Here is an 18,165-nt window from a genome sequence, read left to right on the forward strand (position 1 = left end):
CCTACCAACCAGTAAGAATTCAGCCTCTTACAGACCTGTTAGTTTTTCTTTAAGATGCCCTCCTACTCTGCACTCATTACCTGTATTAATTGCACCTGTTTGAATTGTTACCTGTATAAAAGACACCTGTCCACACACTCCAAAGTGCCAAGACCAAATAGCTGTCTAAGGACACCAAAGACACAATTGTAGACCTACACAAGGCTGGGATGGGCTGCAGAACAATAGGCAAGCAGATGGGTGGGAAGGCAACAACTGATGGCACAATTATTAGAAGATTCCAGAAACACAAAATGACTGTCAATCTTCCTCGGTCTGGGGCTCCATGCAAGATCTCGCCTAGTGGGGTAAGGATGATTCTGAGAAAGGTCAGGAATCAGCCCTGAACTACACTGGAGAACCTGGTCAATGACCTGAAGAGAGCTGGGACCACAGTCATAAACATTACCATTAGCAACACACCACACCATCATGGATTAAAATCCTGCAGGGAACACAAGGTCCCCCTGCTCACCAAAGACCTTCTGGATGATTCAGATGAGGCATGGGAGAAGGTCATGTGGTCAGATGAGACCAAAATAGAACTTTTTAGTATCAACTCCACTCACCATGTTTGGTGTAAGAACAATGAGTACAACCCCAAAAACATTGTTCCAACTGTGAAGCATGGTGGGGTAAACATCATACTTTGAGGGTGCTTTTCTGCAAAAGGGACAGGACGACTGCACCGTATTGAAGAGAAGATGGATGGGGTCATGCTTTGCAAGATTTTGGCAAACAACCTCATTCCCTCATTAAGAGCATTGAAGATAGGTCATGGCTGAATCTTCCAGCATAACAATGACCCGAAACACACAGCCAGGGCAACTAAGGAGTGTCTCCTTAAGAAGCATTTCAAGGTCCTGGAGTGGCGTAGCCAGTCTTCAGACCTGAACCCAATAGAAAATCTTTGGAGTGAGCTGAAACTCAATATTGCCCAGCGACAGCCCTGAAACCTGAAAGATCTGGAGAAGATCTGTATGGAGGAGTGGGCCAAAATCTCTGCTACAGTATATGCAAACTTGGTCAAGAACTACAGGAAACTTCTGACCTCTGTAATTGCAAACAAAGGTTTCTGTACCAAATATTAAGTTCTGTTTTTCAATTGTATCAAATAATTCATTTGCATTTTATTGTATAAAATAAGTACAGTATGTAAAAATCATACAATGTGAATTTCTGTTTTTTCATTTTAGATTCTGTCTCTCACACTTGATGTGTACCTACGTTAAAAATTACATACCTCTCCATTCTTTGTAGGTGGGAAAACTTGCAAAATTGTCAGTGTATCAAATCCTTATTTTCCCCACTGTACACTCAGTATAGTGGCTTACCACTCTGTCTCTTCTTCTTCAGCTCTTTTAGGTTCACACTGAGATATCTCATATTTTTCCAATCAATAACCTACACTGCGTTGAATAAGGGTGAGAACCCGAAAAAAGCTGTTTGTAAATTTGTGCTAATCTCTGGACTCTGAGATTGCTTTAGACCTTCTCAAGGGGAGCTAATTTGCACATTAAAATGACTAATGTACAAAATAAAATTGTATTGCCATCTGGAAATTTTAATTTTGAACTAGATTAAAATTTTGAAATATTTTTTATTCATTCTGGGGCAAGCTTTACAGATACAGTATATTTTGTTTCCATAATCTCTCTTTTGATTGATAGTAGTTACAGAAACATCTAAGAACACTTGAATGTTTCCATACCTTCATAGACTACACTGAGGGATCCCAGAGGTGTTATATGCTATAAATGTCATCTTAGAATACTCTTTAAAATATTTTTTAGTCTTATCATTTTTTCTATTAATAACACATATTGTTTTGTTGCCTAGGATACCAAAGAGAACTTACTTATCAAAGAGAAGATGGGTCTTTTAGTGCCTTTGGAAATGATGATCCGTCGGGAAGTACCTGGTACATTAGTAATTGTCTAAACCTCCGATAACTTAACATAATGAAAAATCAATCACTTTTCTCCTAATACTCCTGTCATGGATTAATGAAGTAGGGCAATAAAAGCGCAAAATATACTATTCTTTAAAATTATTAATTTTATGTGTCATCTACATACATTTTCACACAAAAATTTAGACTCATCAGTAACATCCCAGGTTTCCCTATAAATCAAGACTTAGGAGACGCTTTAGGTTTCTCCTCTTAACCACAAACTCCTTAGAAAATTATTATTTTTTAATTGACAATTATTGCTGATGAAAAACGTATTAGTACCATCTTCCTGATGTGAATACCTGCTGGACTTGTGGTTTACTGACTGTATACCAAACGTAACTGCTACAGACTAGTGTGGTCTTGAAAACATCAAATGGTCCAATACATAATAAATCAAGAAATGTTGCCAATATGTAGTGTACAGGCACATGTTATCACACCCTGACCTAAGGAAGTTTGATGTATTCTCTAACTAGGCAATTCAGTACACTGGGTCATTGTACATATAATTGTGTAACAATATGCAGCCAGTAATTTAATACATTACTGCTAAATACAGTGGGAGAAATAAGTATTGAACACATCACCAATTTTCTAAGCAAATCTATTTCTAAAGGTGCTATTGACATGAAATTGTCAGCAGATGTTGGTAACAACCCATCCAATCCACACAGGCAAAGAAATCAAACCATAGATATCCATAAATTATAGGGAACCTGTTGCGTTAAAAAAAACACAATTAACCTGCTAGCATGGGTTTAATCTGCTGGTTAATAGCATTTTGAACCTGCCCGTGCCTGCACTTAGAGCCCCATTACTGAGAGGAAATTAACTTTATTCCTCCCAGTAGCTTTCCAGTTTCAGTCACGGGGCATAGTCGACACAGGTTCAGTCACCGCTCTATGTAGAGTGAGCGATGGCTGTAAGCGCAAGGTTACCGCCGCCACTGCAGGATAGTAGCGTTTTTTTACAAGACAGCTCCACTTTAAGTTATGTTTAATAATGAGAACTGGCACAGGGAAAAAGGATTGAACACATGAAGAAAGAAAGGTGCAAAAAGCCATGAAAAGTCATGACACCAGCTGAAATCTATCAGTAATTAGAAAGCAATCCTGCCACTTAGTGAAAAATAATATCAGCTGGTTCCACTGATGGCTTATAAAAAGGTGATGGCATTTTCTCCATTATTGAAGATTCACGTCATTTTATTCAGTTTAACTGCCAATAAAATGTAATGAATTCTATTAATTTGCCTCAAATTTCCCACACTAGTTTATTAGTACCAGAATTCTGGTGAAAAATGTTTTGGAAAGTTGCAAACATTTTTTGCAACACAAAGCTGTGCTAAAATTTTGCAACGGCAGCTGTCCTTACCCAACAAATCTTACTTCTGTCAAAGTTTGGAGTAAAATTTGTTTTGAGGCAAACAAGGAGGCACACGCCACTTTTCATTTGCACCTTATTGGGGTGCATGTCTTAATGAATCAGGAGCATGAAAAATGCCTGTCTTGATGAATTGGGACCTTTATGTCCCAAAAAAGTAAAATCTCTATATTAGCCAGTAGTGGTTCAGAATATGAACTTTTTGAGTGACTGACTCAGTTCCTGGTTAGAAAAATGTTAAATGCAGTACCAATATCAGCTAAATAGTAGAAAATATGTGTTAATAGCTGTAACATTTATTGCAGTGGAAAATTATCTATTTGCGGCACCTAACACATGAATATATTCTCTTATTTCTTAGGTTGTCTGCCTTTGTCTTGCGCTGTTTTTTAAAAGCCAGACCATTTATATTAGTGGACCCTGTAGTTCTACATGATACTCTTACATGGCTATTAATACATCAGAAGAAAAATGGAGAATTTTGGGAACCAGGCAGAATAATAAACACTCAACTTCAAGGTGGTACCTATAGTCCAGTTACACTGACTGCCTATATAATGTCGGCTCTTATTGAATATCCTGGTCTTTTGGTAAGTTCATAACAATTAAAATACAATAAAATATATAAAATTAAATGAATACTGATGGCTAAATGTTAATATATAGTGTTTTGCATTTTAGATATTACCACCTTAAATCATATTTTTGTGATAACATATAGAAAACAGTAATCTGGAATTGTCTTAAATTTTAATAAAATAACTTTATGATGTTTTTAAGGCTGGTTTCCCTAAAAGTACCATGTTTCGCTTTGCAAAAAAGGTGGTGGCCAGATCCTTCATTAACCCCTTCCTGTAGTAGCCAATTTTCATTTTTAACTTTTTTATTTTCTACACTAACTTAGCCTAGGGCTTTTTTTTTGCTGGGCAAATTGTATTTCGAATAATACCATTCACTTTACCATATAATGTACTTAATAATTGGAAAAAAAGAAGTCGTGTGAAATGTTAAAAAACTCACCATCCTGCCATTGTTTTTTGGCTTTCATTTTTATATAATTCAGTAAAAAATTACCTGGCAATATGATTCTTCAGGTCAGTGTGATTACAGCAATACCAAACATTATATTTATATATACTGCTCAAAAAAATAAAGGGAACACTTAAACAACAGCATATAACTCCAAGCAAATCAAACTTCTGTGAAATCAAACTGTCCACTTAGGAAGCAACACTGATTGACAATCAATTTCACATGCTGTTGTGCGAATGGAATAGACAATAGATGGAAATTATTGGCAATTATCAAGACACACGCAATAAAGGAGTGGTTCTGCAGGTGGGACCACAGACCACATCTCAGTACCAATGCTTTCTGGCTGATGTTTTGGTCGCTTTTGAATGTTGGTTGTGCTTTCACACTCCGTGGTAGCATGAGACGGACTTTACAACCCACAGAAGTTGCTCAGGTAGTGCAGCTCATCCAGGATGGCACATCAATGTAAGCTGTGGCAAGAAGGTTTGCTGTGTCTGTCAGCACAGTGTCCAGAGGCTGGAGGTGCTACCAGGAGACAGGCCAGTACACCAGGAGACATGGAGGGGGCCGTAGGAGGGCAATAACCCAGCAGCAGGACCGCTACCTGGAGGAACAGGAGGAGCACTGCCTGAGCCCTGCAAAATGACCTCCAGCAGGCCACAATTGGGCAAGTGTCTGCACAAACGGTTAGAAACCGACTCCATGAGTGTGGTATGAGGGCCCGACATCCACAGATGGGGGTTGTGATCACAGTCCCACACCGTGCAGGACGCTTTGCATTTACCACAGAGCACCAGGATTGGCAAAGTCACCACTGACGCCCTGTGCTCTTCACAGATGAAAGCAGGTTCACACTGAGCACATGTGACAGACGTGACAGAGTCTGGAAATGCTGTGGAAAGCAATCTGCGGCCTTCAACATCCTTCAGCATGACTGGTTTGGCAGTGGGTCAGTAATGGTGTGGGGTGGCATTTCTTTGGAGGGCCGCAGAGACCTCCATGTGCTCGCCAGAGGTAGCCTGACTGCCATTAGGTACCGAGATGAGATCCTCAGACCCCTTGTGAGACCATATGCTGGTGCGGTTGGCCCTGGGTTCCTCCTAATGCAGGACAATGCCAGACCTCATGTGGCTGGAGTGTGTCAGCAGTTCCTGCAAGATGAAGGCATTGAAGCTATGGACTGGCCCGCCCATTCCCCAGACCTGAATCCGATTGAGCACATCTGGGACATCATGTCTCGCTCCATCCACCAATGTCACGTTGCACCACAGACTGTCCAGGAGTTGGCAGATGCTTTAATCCAGGTCTGGGAGGAGATCCCATAGGAGACCATCCGCAATCTCATCAGGAGCATGCCCAGGAGTTGTAGGGAGGTCATACAGGCACGTGGAAGCCACACACAATACTGAGCCTCATTTTGACTTGTTTTAAGGACATTACATCAAAGTTGGATCAGCCTGTAGTGTGTTTTTCCACTTTAATTTTGGGGGTGACTCCAAATCCAAGCCTCCATTGGTTAATAAATTTGATTTCCATTGATGATTTTTGCGTGATTTTGTTGTCAGCACATTCAACTTTGTACAGAACAAAGTATTCAATGAGAATATTTCATTCATTCAGATCTAGGATGTGTTATTTGAGTGTTCCCTTTATTTTTTTGAGCAGTGTATATATACACGTATATAGCTTTATGTCACATACTGTTTACACAGATACAGTTTATCAGTACATTATGGGATAGCATGTATTAACTACTGTACTTTTGGACTGCCCAAATGTCCAGGCAGGCCACACTTTACTGTACACTGATGTTCTAAAACCTCACTTAATAATAAAAAGTTTGCATGAAATCATACAGCTGTGGGGTGGGGAAACTGAGAAGGCAAGCTGGGTTTATTAGGATATTTACCTTCTCATTGCTATATACACAGTGTTAAACCAGCACTTGTGTGTATAGGAAGTACTGAGGGTGCTTCTTCCTTCGGACCCAGCTGTCATATAATTGCTAGTTGTAGAGAGGGACCAGGAGCTGCTGGGTGTTAGGAGACTCAATCAGCTCTGCCATGTAGGCAGGGTTCTAAAATTCACCTGTAACTGGGTATAATATACAAGCCACCCCTACAGGGAAGATCAGCAGTAAAATAATAAAACAAATATGTTAATCTGTTAAAATGCCCCTCAGATGTCTTTTAACCCCCCCCCCCCGGGTCATTTTCCATTTTTGCATTTTCGTTTTTTGCTCCCCTTCTTCCCAGAGCCATATCTTTTTTATTTTTCAGTCAATATGGCCATGTGATGGCTTGTTTTTTTGAGAGACGAGTTGTACTTTTGAACGACGCCATTGATTTTTACCATATAATGTAATGGAAAACAGGAAAAAAAATAAAAATTCAAAGACCGGTGACATTGCAAAAAAAGTGCAATTCAACAATTGTGTTTTGGGGTTCTTTATTTACCATGTTCTCTAAATGTTAAATCTGACCTACCATTATAATTCTCCAGGTCATTACGGATTTGCAGATACTAAACATGTATAGGTTCTTTTTTAATTTAAGTGGTGAAAAAAAAATCCAAACTTTGTAAAAAAAAAAAAAATGTTGCAGTTTTCCGAGACCCGTTGCATCTCTATTTTTTGGCATCTGGGGCTGCATAAGAGCTTATTTTGTGCACGCCAAGCTGACGTTTTTATTGTTACCATTTTGGGGTAGATATGATTTTTTGATCGCCCGTTATTGCATTTGATTACAATGTTGCGGCAACCAAAAAAGGTAATTCTGGCATTTTAATTCTCTTTCTCGTTATCAACATTTACTGATCTGATTAATTCTTTTTATATTTTGATAGATTGGGTGTTTCTGAACTCGGCGATACCAAATATGTGTATTTTCGATTTTTTTTTCCATTGTTTTATTTTGAATGGGGCAAAAGGGGGGTAATGTGAACTTTTATGGTATATATATATATATATATATATATATATATTTTACATGGTTCAATAGTCTCCTTAGGAAACTTGAAGCTGCAATCATCTGATTGCTTGTGCTACACATAAAAAGGCTTCAACCCTGCTATGTGTAGCAGAATTGATCATCTGCTATGAGTTCTGGCCACATAGCGTCACTCATAGCAGATCGGCAATGACAACCAAAACAATCTCCTGCAGACCCCCGGTTGTCATGCCAACCAATCGGCACCCAGCAAACATGTGATAGGGGTGTCAGTGGGCGGGTCTTATGACTTGCTCCCGGCAATGACATGTTAAATGCCGCTGTCAGAGATTGACAGCGGCATTTAACATGTTAACAGCCACGGGTGGATCGCGATTAGGGCACATGACAGGTGATCAGATGTATAAATACGTCATATGTCATGAAGGAGTTAAGATCTCATGGGGGAAGGGTGGGGCTCAGTGTATCAAATAAATGTTCATAAAAATTTTTAATTAAAATAGAAAATGAACCATAAATAAATAAAACAACAAAAAAAATAACAGATATTGCATGTCTGAATTGCTGTTTCTAGCCCATCCCCTATGGAAAAATTTGTCACATTTCTAAAAACAATTTATATTGAAAGGGTAACACAATCTAAAATATAAAAAATAAACACATATTTACTATTTTTCTTTACATTCTCTCCATATTACAGGGGAAAAAAGGAATATAAAAATGTAACAAAAATGAAGTCCTATGTATCGCGAAAAAAAGAGGCAAAAATTCTTTGAATATGTGAATGATAATGTTTTTAGAGCCGTTAAAAGTGTATGTACAATAAAACCCAAAAATGTGCCAGAAAAAATGGCCCGCTCCTGAACTGGTTAAATAATCATAAGGAACATAAACATATTTGGTATCTCCATAATTATATATTTTTTAATTGCAACACTATACACAAAAAGATGCTGCAGAGTGATGACTGCAAGCAGAGATCTGTAAAACTGTTAAGCACAAATGGAGAAACTATATTGAAAAAAATATTTTTCTTAAATGGGAATATCATTTTTTCATGATTGCGGGGTCCAGAGAATATAGTTGCATATTTTGAAAACGCCTGTGAGCACAAGTTCTATTTGAAAGAGTTATTTGGAAAATAGTATATATATGCTGTATTTGCTTTAGATAAAAATCATAATTGGGTTTCTTTTAGAAAGAATTCCACTTTTTACTTATCTTATTATAACACAGTTTTGCCAATTATCATCCAGGTGTTTTTCTTTTCAAGCATGAGATTAATATTGACTTAATTTTTGGAAAACAGTGGTTTCAGCCTTGTTACTCTCCCATGAACCCTATTTTTCTAGATGTCCTCTATCTACATCTCTATCTTCTACAGTCCAGAAGACTGATCATATTTTAGGCTAGAAATTGAGCTCTCCAGTTCTTTGGATGTTCCTCCTAGATGTTTGGGTTTCTTGGATCTTTTCTATGCAAACCTGAATGTTTTCTACACTATTCTAAGTATTCGAAGTATACTATTCTAAGTATTCTCTTAATCAAAGATAACAGCTTTTAGTGAGGTTCAATTTAAGCCGTTTTCCAGTCTTTCAATACTGATTAACTCTCCTTGGGATAGGTCCTCAATATCAGATCATATGGAGGTCCGACACCCAGAACTCCTACCAATCAGCCGCAGTTTTTGGTAACAGGAATTACCCAGTGAACTAAAGCTGTGCTGTTCAGCTCTGTTCATTGTTTACATCTGCTGCTAGAGTTGATCAGAAACACGGAAAAACCCTTTAAGGCCAATGAAGAATTGGCAATTTCCTTTGATTATAACTTTGTGTTCTCATGGACAGTTTGTAATGTAATTGGTGACTCAATGTGAGAAGACGTTATATTTCACATGGATGATATGATTGCATTGACTGTGAAAAATGATATTTTTACTAAGGTTTCGAGTGTCTAATACTATTAGTTTGGTGTGTGCTTTGAATGGGACAATGCACACAAATGGAAGTTTAGTCTGGTATTAGGATGATGGGGCGCGAAATGGGGCTCATATTTTAAGGTTGTGCAGGGTACAACTTCACTGAAGGCACATAGATATCAGCAGCTGCAGCATCGTGTGCTGAAGGATAGGAGTTCTTTGGCAATAAGAATTAATATATATATACTGGGATATTCACAGCTGAATTGTTGCACTGCTGTGTAGAAAGGAGTCTTCACTCGAAAGTGCAGTGTAGATTAATTGTAGTTTATTATTCAATGTGTTTCAGGGCTGTGCCAGCCCCTTTTTCAAAAAAAAAAATTACATGTAGTTTTTTTTCTTGAAAAAGGGACTGGTGCAGCCCTGAAACAGGCTGAACAATAAACTTTTAATCTACACTGCATCCTCATGTGAAGACTAGTGTTGAGCCACCCCCGTAGTGTTCGAGTTCGGTTCGGTTCGTCGAACACCCGTGTGTTCGCCGAACTGTTCGTCGAACTGTTCGTCCAACACCTTCGAACACCATTAAAACCAATGGCAAGCAAACAAAAACACATAGAAACACATAGAAAACACCTTCAAAGGTGTCCAAAAGCTGACAAACTGCTCAGAAGACACAACTAACACATGGAAAAGTGACAAGTACATATAGTCATGCGAAAAGAAAAGAGGTGGAGGAGTAAAAGGAGGGGGAGACACAGATATAGGCATGTCATGCCCTTCTAAAATCCAAAAAGTGAGAAGCCGAACCGGCCAGTCCGTTCCTGCCCGTGCCACCTCCGTGTCGCCGGGTTTGTGCCAGAGCCGCGGTGGACCCTGACGGCCAGCCCCCCTCTCCCAATACTGGTACCTGTCTGCTGGTGGGTCGAGCAAGCCCCCCTGTGGTGGAGGCAGCTCTAAGCTTTTTAATTTTAATTGTCTCTCTAATTTGAATGAATACACTTTAAATCCTTATACAAGGATCTATTGGAGGGCAAGTCTCATGCCAGCAGCCGCGTAATTCCAGCTCCAGCAGCGTCCACTAAAGCTGCTGCAGTTAAAAAGCTTTTATAAGGATCGAGCTCGGCTGTCCACCGCAAGGCATCCTACCACCAGTCCCAGCCCCTATGCCTTGGGGTGCCTCCTGATGCTCTTCACTGAGTATCCTGTGGTCCCGAAGCATTTCCTTTGAAAAAATTAAGGGTCCAAACTACAGGTGGTGTAGCTTGCTTAACAGCCGGGATAATCCGCTGACTAGCAGACACTGCTACTAGGCACAAAGTATTTCCTGGGCTAGATGCAGTTAAAAATTTGTAATTAGATACTCTCGTTGGATGCTGAGAAAGCATTCCATAGAGTCTCCTGGCACGCCATATATTATTCTCTTAAAAAGCTTGGGGTAGGGGTCTAGGGGACCCTTTTATAGCCCAAATCACGGCCCTGTATCGCAATACGTCACCTACGCTGAAGATAAATGGAACTGTAGCACCCTGAGGGCTCGGTTGCTACAGAGGTATTGCACCTCACCCAAAGGTGTGATATCTCACTCTCAGGTAAGGATGGAGTGTGGATCAGGACCCGACACCTGCATGCATTACACCACATTGCCGTGGGGCAGGGCGACCAATATGCCCCTGAGATGGGCACGACAGTCCCTGTCCCTGGCTGGAGTGGGGGGAGGGAACACTGAGGAAGGGGAACCCTGTAGTGCAGGAGCAGGGAGGAAGCAGTTCCTGGGTGCATTGAAAAGGGAGTATAAAAGGTGGGCACCATCTTAGTTCAGTGCAGAGAAGTCTGACCAGAAGTGACAGGGAGCAGGGGCTCTGCATGAGCTCTGCTCCGGAGGCGGGCCTAGTAACAGAGGCCCTGGCCTAGAAGAGGGAGAAGGAAGGAAGAGGAGCGGAGAAGGCTCCAGGAACGAGGAACGAAGGGATCCCAGGGGTGCGGACGGGCGAGTCGCCACCGCATGCCCGAATCCACCTGCGTGGAGGGGTCAGGCCAAAGGGTGAGACCGGTCCCAGAAACTAGTGGAGGTGGGAAATGACCCTCAGCTAGAAACTGGAGGCTGTGACATTTTATGTGGCGCAGCCCCTCGCTACACCCGCTAGGAAGGCACCACATAGGGTCAGGGAAACTGGCGCCAAGTTTACCAAGAGGAGGCCCGAGGCAGCCGGACAGAAGGGTTGGTAAGAAAGGCCAGACAAAGGACACACAAAGGGGGTCCTGTGAAGCACTCCAAAGTTATCTCGGAGTTGTCTGAGCCCCTCACCTGGTGAGCACAGTACGACGTGGGCAGCCGTTACCAGCAGAAGTGGTCTGGATAATAAGAACTGTGAGTAAAGGCCCTGGACTGCATCACTGACTCCGTGTCGTTACTGCTGCTGCCCTGCACCATCACCCCCATCCTCCGCATACACTGCCCTGAGTCTATACTCCTGGGGAGTTATGTTACGCTCTGCTGCACCCACAACACCAGCCTCAGCGGTCTGCCGTGCAGCGGCGGTTCACTCTGACCGCAATCCACGGGTGGCGTAGTCGGACGTTTAAACATCAAAACCACATAAATAGTTCCGCCACTGGTTTGACCGCCCTGAGCCACGGAACCGGGTTGCCACCACGGAGACTACAACCACCAGCATCCACCAAAAAGGGTCTGGCTCCGGGTGTCCCAAGGCCCAGGGGGCGCGTCAGAACATTTTCATCACCTTTCATAATCACCAATGGGACAAGGCAGGGATGTCCTCTGTCCCCGCTCTTATACATCCTAGTCACGGAGCACCTGCTCTCATCAATTCGCCATAACCTCAATATTAGGTGGATTGAGGTGGGAGGCACCGAGTACAAGTGCTCTCTATTTGCTGATGATGTCCTAGTATATATCACTCAATCACATATATCCATCCCTGCTGTTATGGCTGAAATAGATCACTTTGTTACATGGTCAAATTTTAAAATCAATGCAGCGAAGTCTGAGGCCCTCTATGTCTCCCTCCCCAAATCCATACAGGATTCCATCCAGTCCAACTTTCCCTTTGCCTGGCCCTCACAGGGTATCAAATACTTAGGAATTCCTATTCATAGAGACCTCTCCCATCTATGTTATCTTAATTTTGGGCCCTTTATTGAACAACTCCATACAGACCACGGTTGGCAAGTTAGAACTGTAAGATTCACTACGTGAACCACTGGTGTTTTGTGGAAAAGCACATGTACACTGTGTTCCAAATTATTATGCAAAAAGTGTTTAGGAGTGATAAGGGAAGAATTTGTTTGTTTGTCAGTTAAACTCATTGATGGTGATGTGTGTCAGGGCTCTTTATATCACTGTAAGCAATTGCAGACACCTGTGCTAATTAGTTTGGCAGGTGTGTCCAATGAAAGGCAAGACTACTTAAGAAGGCTGTCCCACATTATTAAGCAGCCTACATTTTCTGCCAAAATGGGAAAGAAAAAGGATGTGTCGGCTGCTGAGAAGCAACAAATTCTGGAGTGTTTAGGTCAAGGCATGACTGCAATCAACATTGTGCGATGATCAGGATGAAGTGTCTTGGAAATCAAGAAGTATGTAGCTGATTCACAGTACACATGTGTGCATGCTGATAAGGGCAAATTGAGGACTCTTTCCTACAGGCAATTACGTCAGGTTAAAAGAGCAGCGGAAAAAAAGCCTTGTCATAGCAGCAAACAAGTTTTTGAAGCTGCTGGTGCCTCCAACATCCCCCAAACAACAAGATGCAGGGTCCTTCAGAGGTTTGCAGCTGTGCGTAAGCCATCCTGTTGACCTCCTCTATCCACTGCACACAAGCAGAAATGGCTCCAGTGGGCCAAACAATACATGAAGACTGATTTCAAAACTGTTTTGCTCACGGATGAGTGCCGTGCAAAGCTCGATGGTCAGGATGGATGGAGTGGAGGATGGCTGGTTGATGCACACCCCACGCAAACACGGCTACAGCGCCAACAAGGAGGAGGTGGAGTAATGTTTTGGGCTGGAATCATGGGAAGAGAGATTGTCGGCCCCTTTAGGATCCCTGAAGGGGTAAAGATGAACTCCATAATGTATGTGGAGTTTCTCAAACAGCACTTCCTGCCATGGTTCAAGAAGAAGAACCGTGTATTCCACAGCAAGATCATTTTCATGCATGATAGTGCACCGTCTCATGCTGCACATAACACATCTGCATCTCTGGCTGATATGGGCTTAAAAGGGGACAAACTTATGGTGTGACCCCCATGCTCCCCTGACCTCTACCCCATTCAGAACCTCTGGAGCATCATCAAAAGGTGTGTCTATGATGGCAGGAGGCAGTTCACATCTAAGCAACAGCTCTGGGAGGGTATTCTGTCCTCATGCAAAACAATTGAAGCAGAAACCATCCAAAACCTGACAAATTCAATGGACGAGAGAGTTCAGAAGCTCCTTTCGAACAAGGGGTCCTATGTGCAAATGTAACATCACCTAGAATAAAGTTTTGAGTTTAAAACTGTTTGATTTCAGTTTCTAATAACCTGCTAATGCTTATAATTTCAAAAATGACCATTTTTTTGGTCTTTATTAAAAAGAAAAGGTTGATCGAAGGGTGTGGGGGATCTAAGAGTGTGGCAACCCAGTAGTCAGGATTACTTCGAATTCTGACAATCTGAGGGTCATGTTGCAGGTAGTGCAGCAAGAAGGCACTTATGTGTCTTGCGCATCTCGGAGCCCCAAAATTATTTTCTGGGCTAGATGCAGCTAAAAATTATTATTAATTTTAAATCTGGTGGAGCTTAGTATAGATGGCCTAATAGAATCAGTACTGCACACTGCTACAAAGCCCAAATTATTTTCCAGCCAAGATACAGATAAACATGATTAGTAATTTTAAATCTGGTGGAGCTTAGTATAGATGGCCTAATAGAATCAGTACTGCACACAGCTACAAAGCCCAAATTATTTTCCAGCCAAGATACAGATAAACATGATTAGTCATTTTAAATCTGGTGGAGCTTAGTATAGATGGCCTAATAGAATCAGTACTGCACACTACTTCAAAGCCCAAATTATTTTCCAGCCAAGATACAGAAAAACATGATTAGTAATTTGAAAGCTTAAAACAGTTGGTGAGGCGATTTTAACCAATCATCAAGCTTTTTCTCTCCCCAGGATGACACAGGGGTAGAAAAGTCGTTTCGGATCCATGATTTGTTCATCTTTATGAACGTGAGCTGTCTACATTATCAGTGGAGAGCCGCGTGCGCTTATCTGTCAGCACACCACCAGCAGTGCTGAACACACGTTCAGACAGAACGCTGGCTGCGGGGCATGACAAGATCTCGAAGGCGTAAGTGGCTAGCTCCGGCCATTTATCCAGATTGGAAGCCCAAAAAGAGCAAGGGTCCAGTGACACAGTCATGGCTTCAATGTTTACTTGGAAATACTCCTGTACCATCGTCTCTAGGCGTTGACTATGTGTCAGACTTCTTGTCTCCTGTGGCCTTGCAAAGGATGGGCTAAAAAAGTGGTGAAATGATTCCACAAAATTGATGTTACCAGCAGATACTGTGTTTCTGTTACGGTTTGAGTGCTGAACACTCGACGGTCCCACGGTTGGCAAGTTGGAACTGTGAGATTCACTACGTGCACCACTGGTGTTTTGTGGAAAAGCACATGTAAGATTCTGCAACAGTCTCTGCTGATACTCCTGCATGCGTGCATCCCTTTCTATGGCAGGAATAATTTCTGCAAATTTACTTTTGTACCGGGGATCTAACAGTGTGGCAACCCAGTAGTCAGGATTATTTCTAATTCTCACAATTCGAGGGTCATGTTGCAGGTAGTGCAGGTAAGGCACTCATGTGTGTTGCGCATCCAGGAGCACCAAGTCCCTGTTGTGTTGGTGGCGAGGTAACAATCATGCTTCCTTCCTCTGTCCTCTCCCTCCAACCTCGCACAACAGAAATGTGATCAAGATCTCCCTCATCTGATGAGTCTTCCATCAGTTCATCCTCCACTTCTTCCTGGGCTCCTGCACCTTCCTCACTAGTTTGGCTGCTACCATGTGCCCTGGTAAAAGCATCTCCCCCACCCTCACATGCCTGCCGCCTTGATGCTGCCGACCATCTGGACCTTGCAGATGTTAGCCCTTCCGCATACAACTCCTCCTCCTCTACTTCCTCCACCTCCTCTTGTGCCACCACCTGACTCCGAATTCTGTTTAACATGTGCTCCAGCATGTAAATCACCGGAATAGTCATGCTGATAATGGCATCGTCAGCACTAAACATCTTCGTCGCCATTTCAAAACTGTGCAGAAGGGTGCATAGGTCCCTGATCTGAGACCACTCCTCCAGCGTGATTTGCCTCACCTTTGAATCTCGTTGGCCCAGGCTATACGTCAGAACGTATTGCACCAGGGCTTGTCGGTGCTGCCACAGTCGCTGCAACATGTGCAGAGTTGAATTCCACCGGGTAGGCACATCGCATTTTAGCCGGTGAAGTGGCAGGCCCAACGACTTCTGTAGAGATGTAAGTCGCTGAGCTGCAGGATGCGAACGGCGGAAGTGAGCACACAGCGACCATGCCCTCTGCAGAAGGCCATCTAGTCCAGGATAGTGAGCTAAAAATTGCTGGACAACCAGGTTCAACACGTGAGCCATACAAGGCACGTGTGTGACATTGCCCCGGCGAAGGGCTGCACCCAGGTTTGCAGCATTGTCGCACACGGCCTTCCTGGTTTCAGGTCCAGTGGAGACAACCATTCATGAAATTGGTTCTCCACAGCTGACCACAACTCCTCAGCTGTGTGATTCACATTTCCCAGACATTTCAAAGTAAAAACCGCCTGATGACGTTGAGCCCTACTGCCAGCATAGTAAGGAGGTGTGCAGGATCCCTTCTGCGCAGTTAGAAAGCTTGTGGCATGACCAGACAGGCTTTGGGTGCAGGTGGAGGACCGAGAGGAGGTTGAGGAGGCAGAAGCAGTGGAGGAACTTTGAGATAAAGAGGATTGACGCACAACTCGTGGGGACGGCAAGACTTGGACAGCAGCCCCTTGTCCTGCTGTCACCATAGTTACCCAGTGCCCAGTCAGCAACATGTAACGCCCCTGTCCATGCCTACTCGTCCAAGTGTCTGTGGTGAAATGCACCCTGTCACACACAGAGTTTCTCAAAGAAGCGGTGATGTTGTGTGCGACATGCTGGTGGAGCGCAGGCACACCTTTCTTTAAGAAGTAGTGCCGACTGGGCATCTGGTACTGGGGCACTGCGACGGACATAAGGTCTCGAAAATCCTCTGTGTCCACCAGGCGGAAAGGCAGCATTTCTGTAGCCAAGAGCTTGCAGATGGTGAAATTCAACCTCTTAGCTTTCTCATGGCTAGGAGGAAATGGTCTTTTACTTGTCCACATCTGAGGGACCGAGGGCTGGCTGTTGTGCTTAGACGGGGTTGATAAGGGTGTCCCCGGCAAACTTCTGGTCTGTGAGGAAGATGCAGGTGGGCATGTTAGGTTGCCTTGATCCAAAGGTGGTGCTATCGATGTCGGACAGCGCTCAACAAAAGCTGGTGTTACCACCTCCAAAGAAAATGATGGCCTGCCAATCACGCTGGCTGTTGCGGGTAAAGAGGTGGCAGGTCTGCGTCCCAAAACAGGTGTGACTGCTGTCCCCCCAGTCACAGAGGATGAAGAGGCCGTGGATGCACAAGATGTGGCATATGGTGGTTGGCCCGGCCGGCTAGGCCGCATTGTAACACAGTGAGCTTCCCACTGCAACTTATGCTTCATGTCCATGTGCCGGTTCATGCATGAAGTACTCAAACTATGTATTTTTTGGCCTCTACTTAGCTTTTGCTGACAAATGTTACAGATAACACGAGTTGGGTCATCTTTATCGATCTGAAAAAATGCCCAGGCTATGCAAGGCTTAGCACCCATGCGACCTGAAGAGCCACCACGACTTGTGGTGAGAGGCGGAGTTGTGTTTGAGGATGCAGTTGTTGACGTGCTTCCAGTACTACGTCTCTGTCCAGGAAGGTGCAACCTGACCTCGTCATCACTAGCATTCTCCTCCACCTCCTCTGCTGACCTCATCTCTTGGCTGACTGTGGGTTGACAGTAAGTGGGATCTCCAACCTCATCATCATCACCCTGTGTGTTATCACACCCGTCGTCCTCAGAGCCAACCTGTTCCTGCCCTGACAAAAAACTAAAGTTGTCGCTCCAATCAGGTATTTGAGTCTCATCATCGTCTTCCTCATTGTCTCCACCAACAGGAGTTACAGTTTGGGAATGAGGGTCTACATTATGGTCAGAACCTTCTCTGTCTGGTCCTGGATCTGACTCATAAAGATTCTGGGCATCAGTGCAGATCATTTCTGGATTCACAGAAGCGCTGGAGCCGACCTCTGATTCCCAGGCTATAGTATGAGTAAACAGCTCTGCAGACTCAACCATCTGTTCTACCTCATACTCAGATGGGCAGCTGGAGATTTGGGAGCTGTGAGGAAGCAAGTGCGATTGGGGTGACACCTCTGAGGACTGGAGTATTTGTGATGTTGAAGTTGATGTGGAGGAGAGCCCACTTAAAGGAGCACTTGATATCCGTTGAAGCACCTGCTGTTTTTGTGCCTCATCTGGAATTTGTAGCGATTGGCGTGGCCATAAGAAAGGGATCTTACACATTGTCCGCTAAAAGAAGTAGACATTTTAGTTTGGCTGGATGATGGTCTTTCTTCTGCAGATGTTACTGTTGCTTTAACACCTACCCCACGGACACAACCTTTTTTCCCCTTTCCAACACGCCTATTCCCCTTTCCACCAGCAGCAGGCCTTTTTCCACTCATTTTGGTGGTTAACTAATTCACAACT

The 18,165-nt window shown here is 43.2% G+C and overlaps 1 protein-coding gene across 1 annotated transcript in view; it reads left to right on the forward strand.

Moving 5' to 3' along the window:
* Positions 1-18,165, forward strand: part of LOC141259484 (CD109 antigen-like) — a 329,051-nt gene that overhangs the window by 251,104 nt on the left and 59,782 nt on the right. Inside the window, exons 24-25 of the mRNA XM_073675569.1 lie at positions 1,879-1,960; positions 3,741-3,969. Coding sequence (XP_073531670.1) covers positions 1,879-1,960; positions 3,741-3,969 — 311 coding nt within the window. The remainder of the gene's footprint in view (positions 1-1,878; positions 1,961-3,740; positions 3,970-18,165) is intronic.

This window comes from Phyllobates terribilis, unplaced genomic scaffold (assembly GCF_046119375.1).
Source record: "Phyllobates terribilis strain yellow unplaced genomic scaffold, ASM4611937v1 Scaffold_3__8_contigs__length_932513732, whole genome shotgun sequence".
In the NCBI taxonomy this organism is placed as follows: Eukaryota; Metazoa; Chordata; class Amphibia; order Anura; family Dendrobatidae; genus Phyllobates; species Phyllobates terribilis.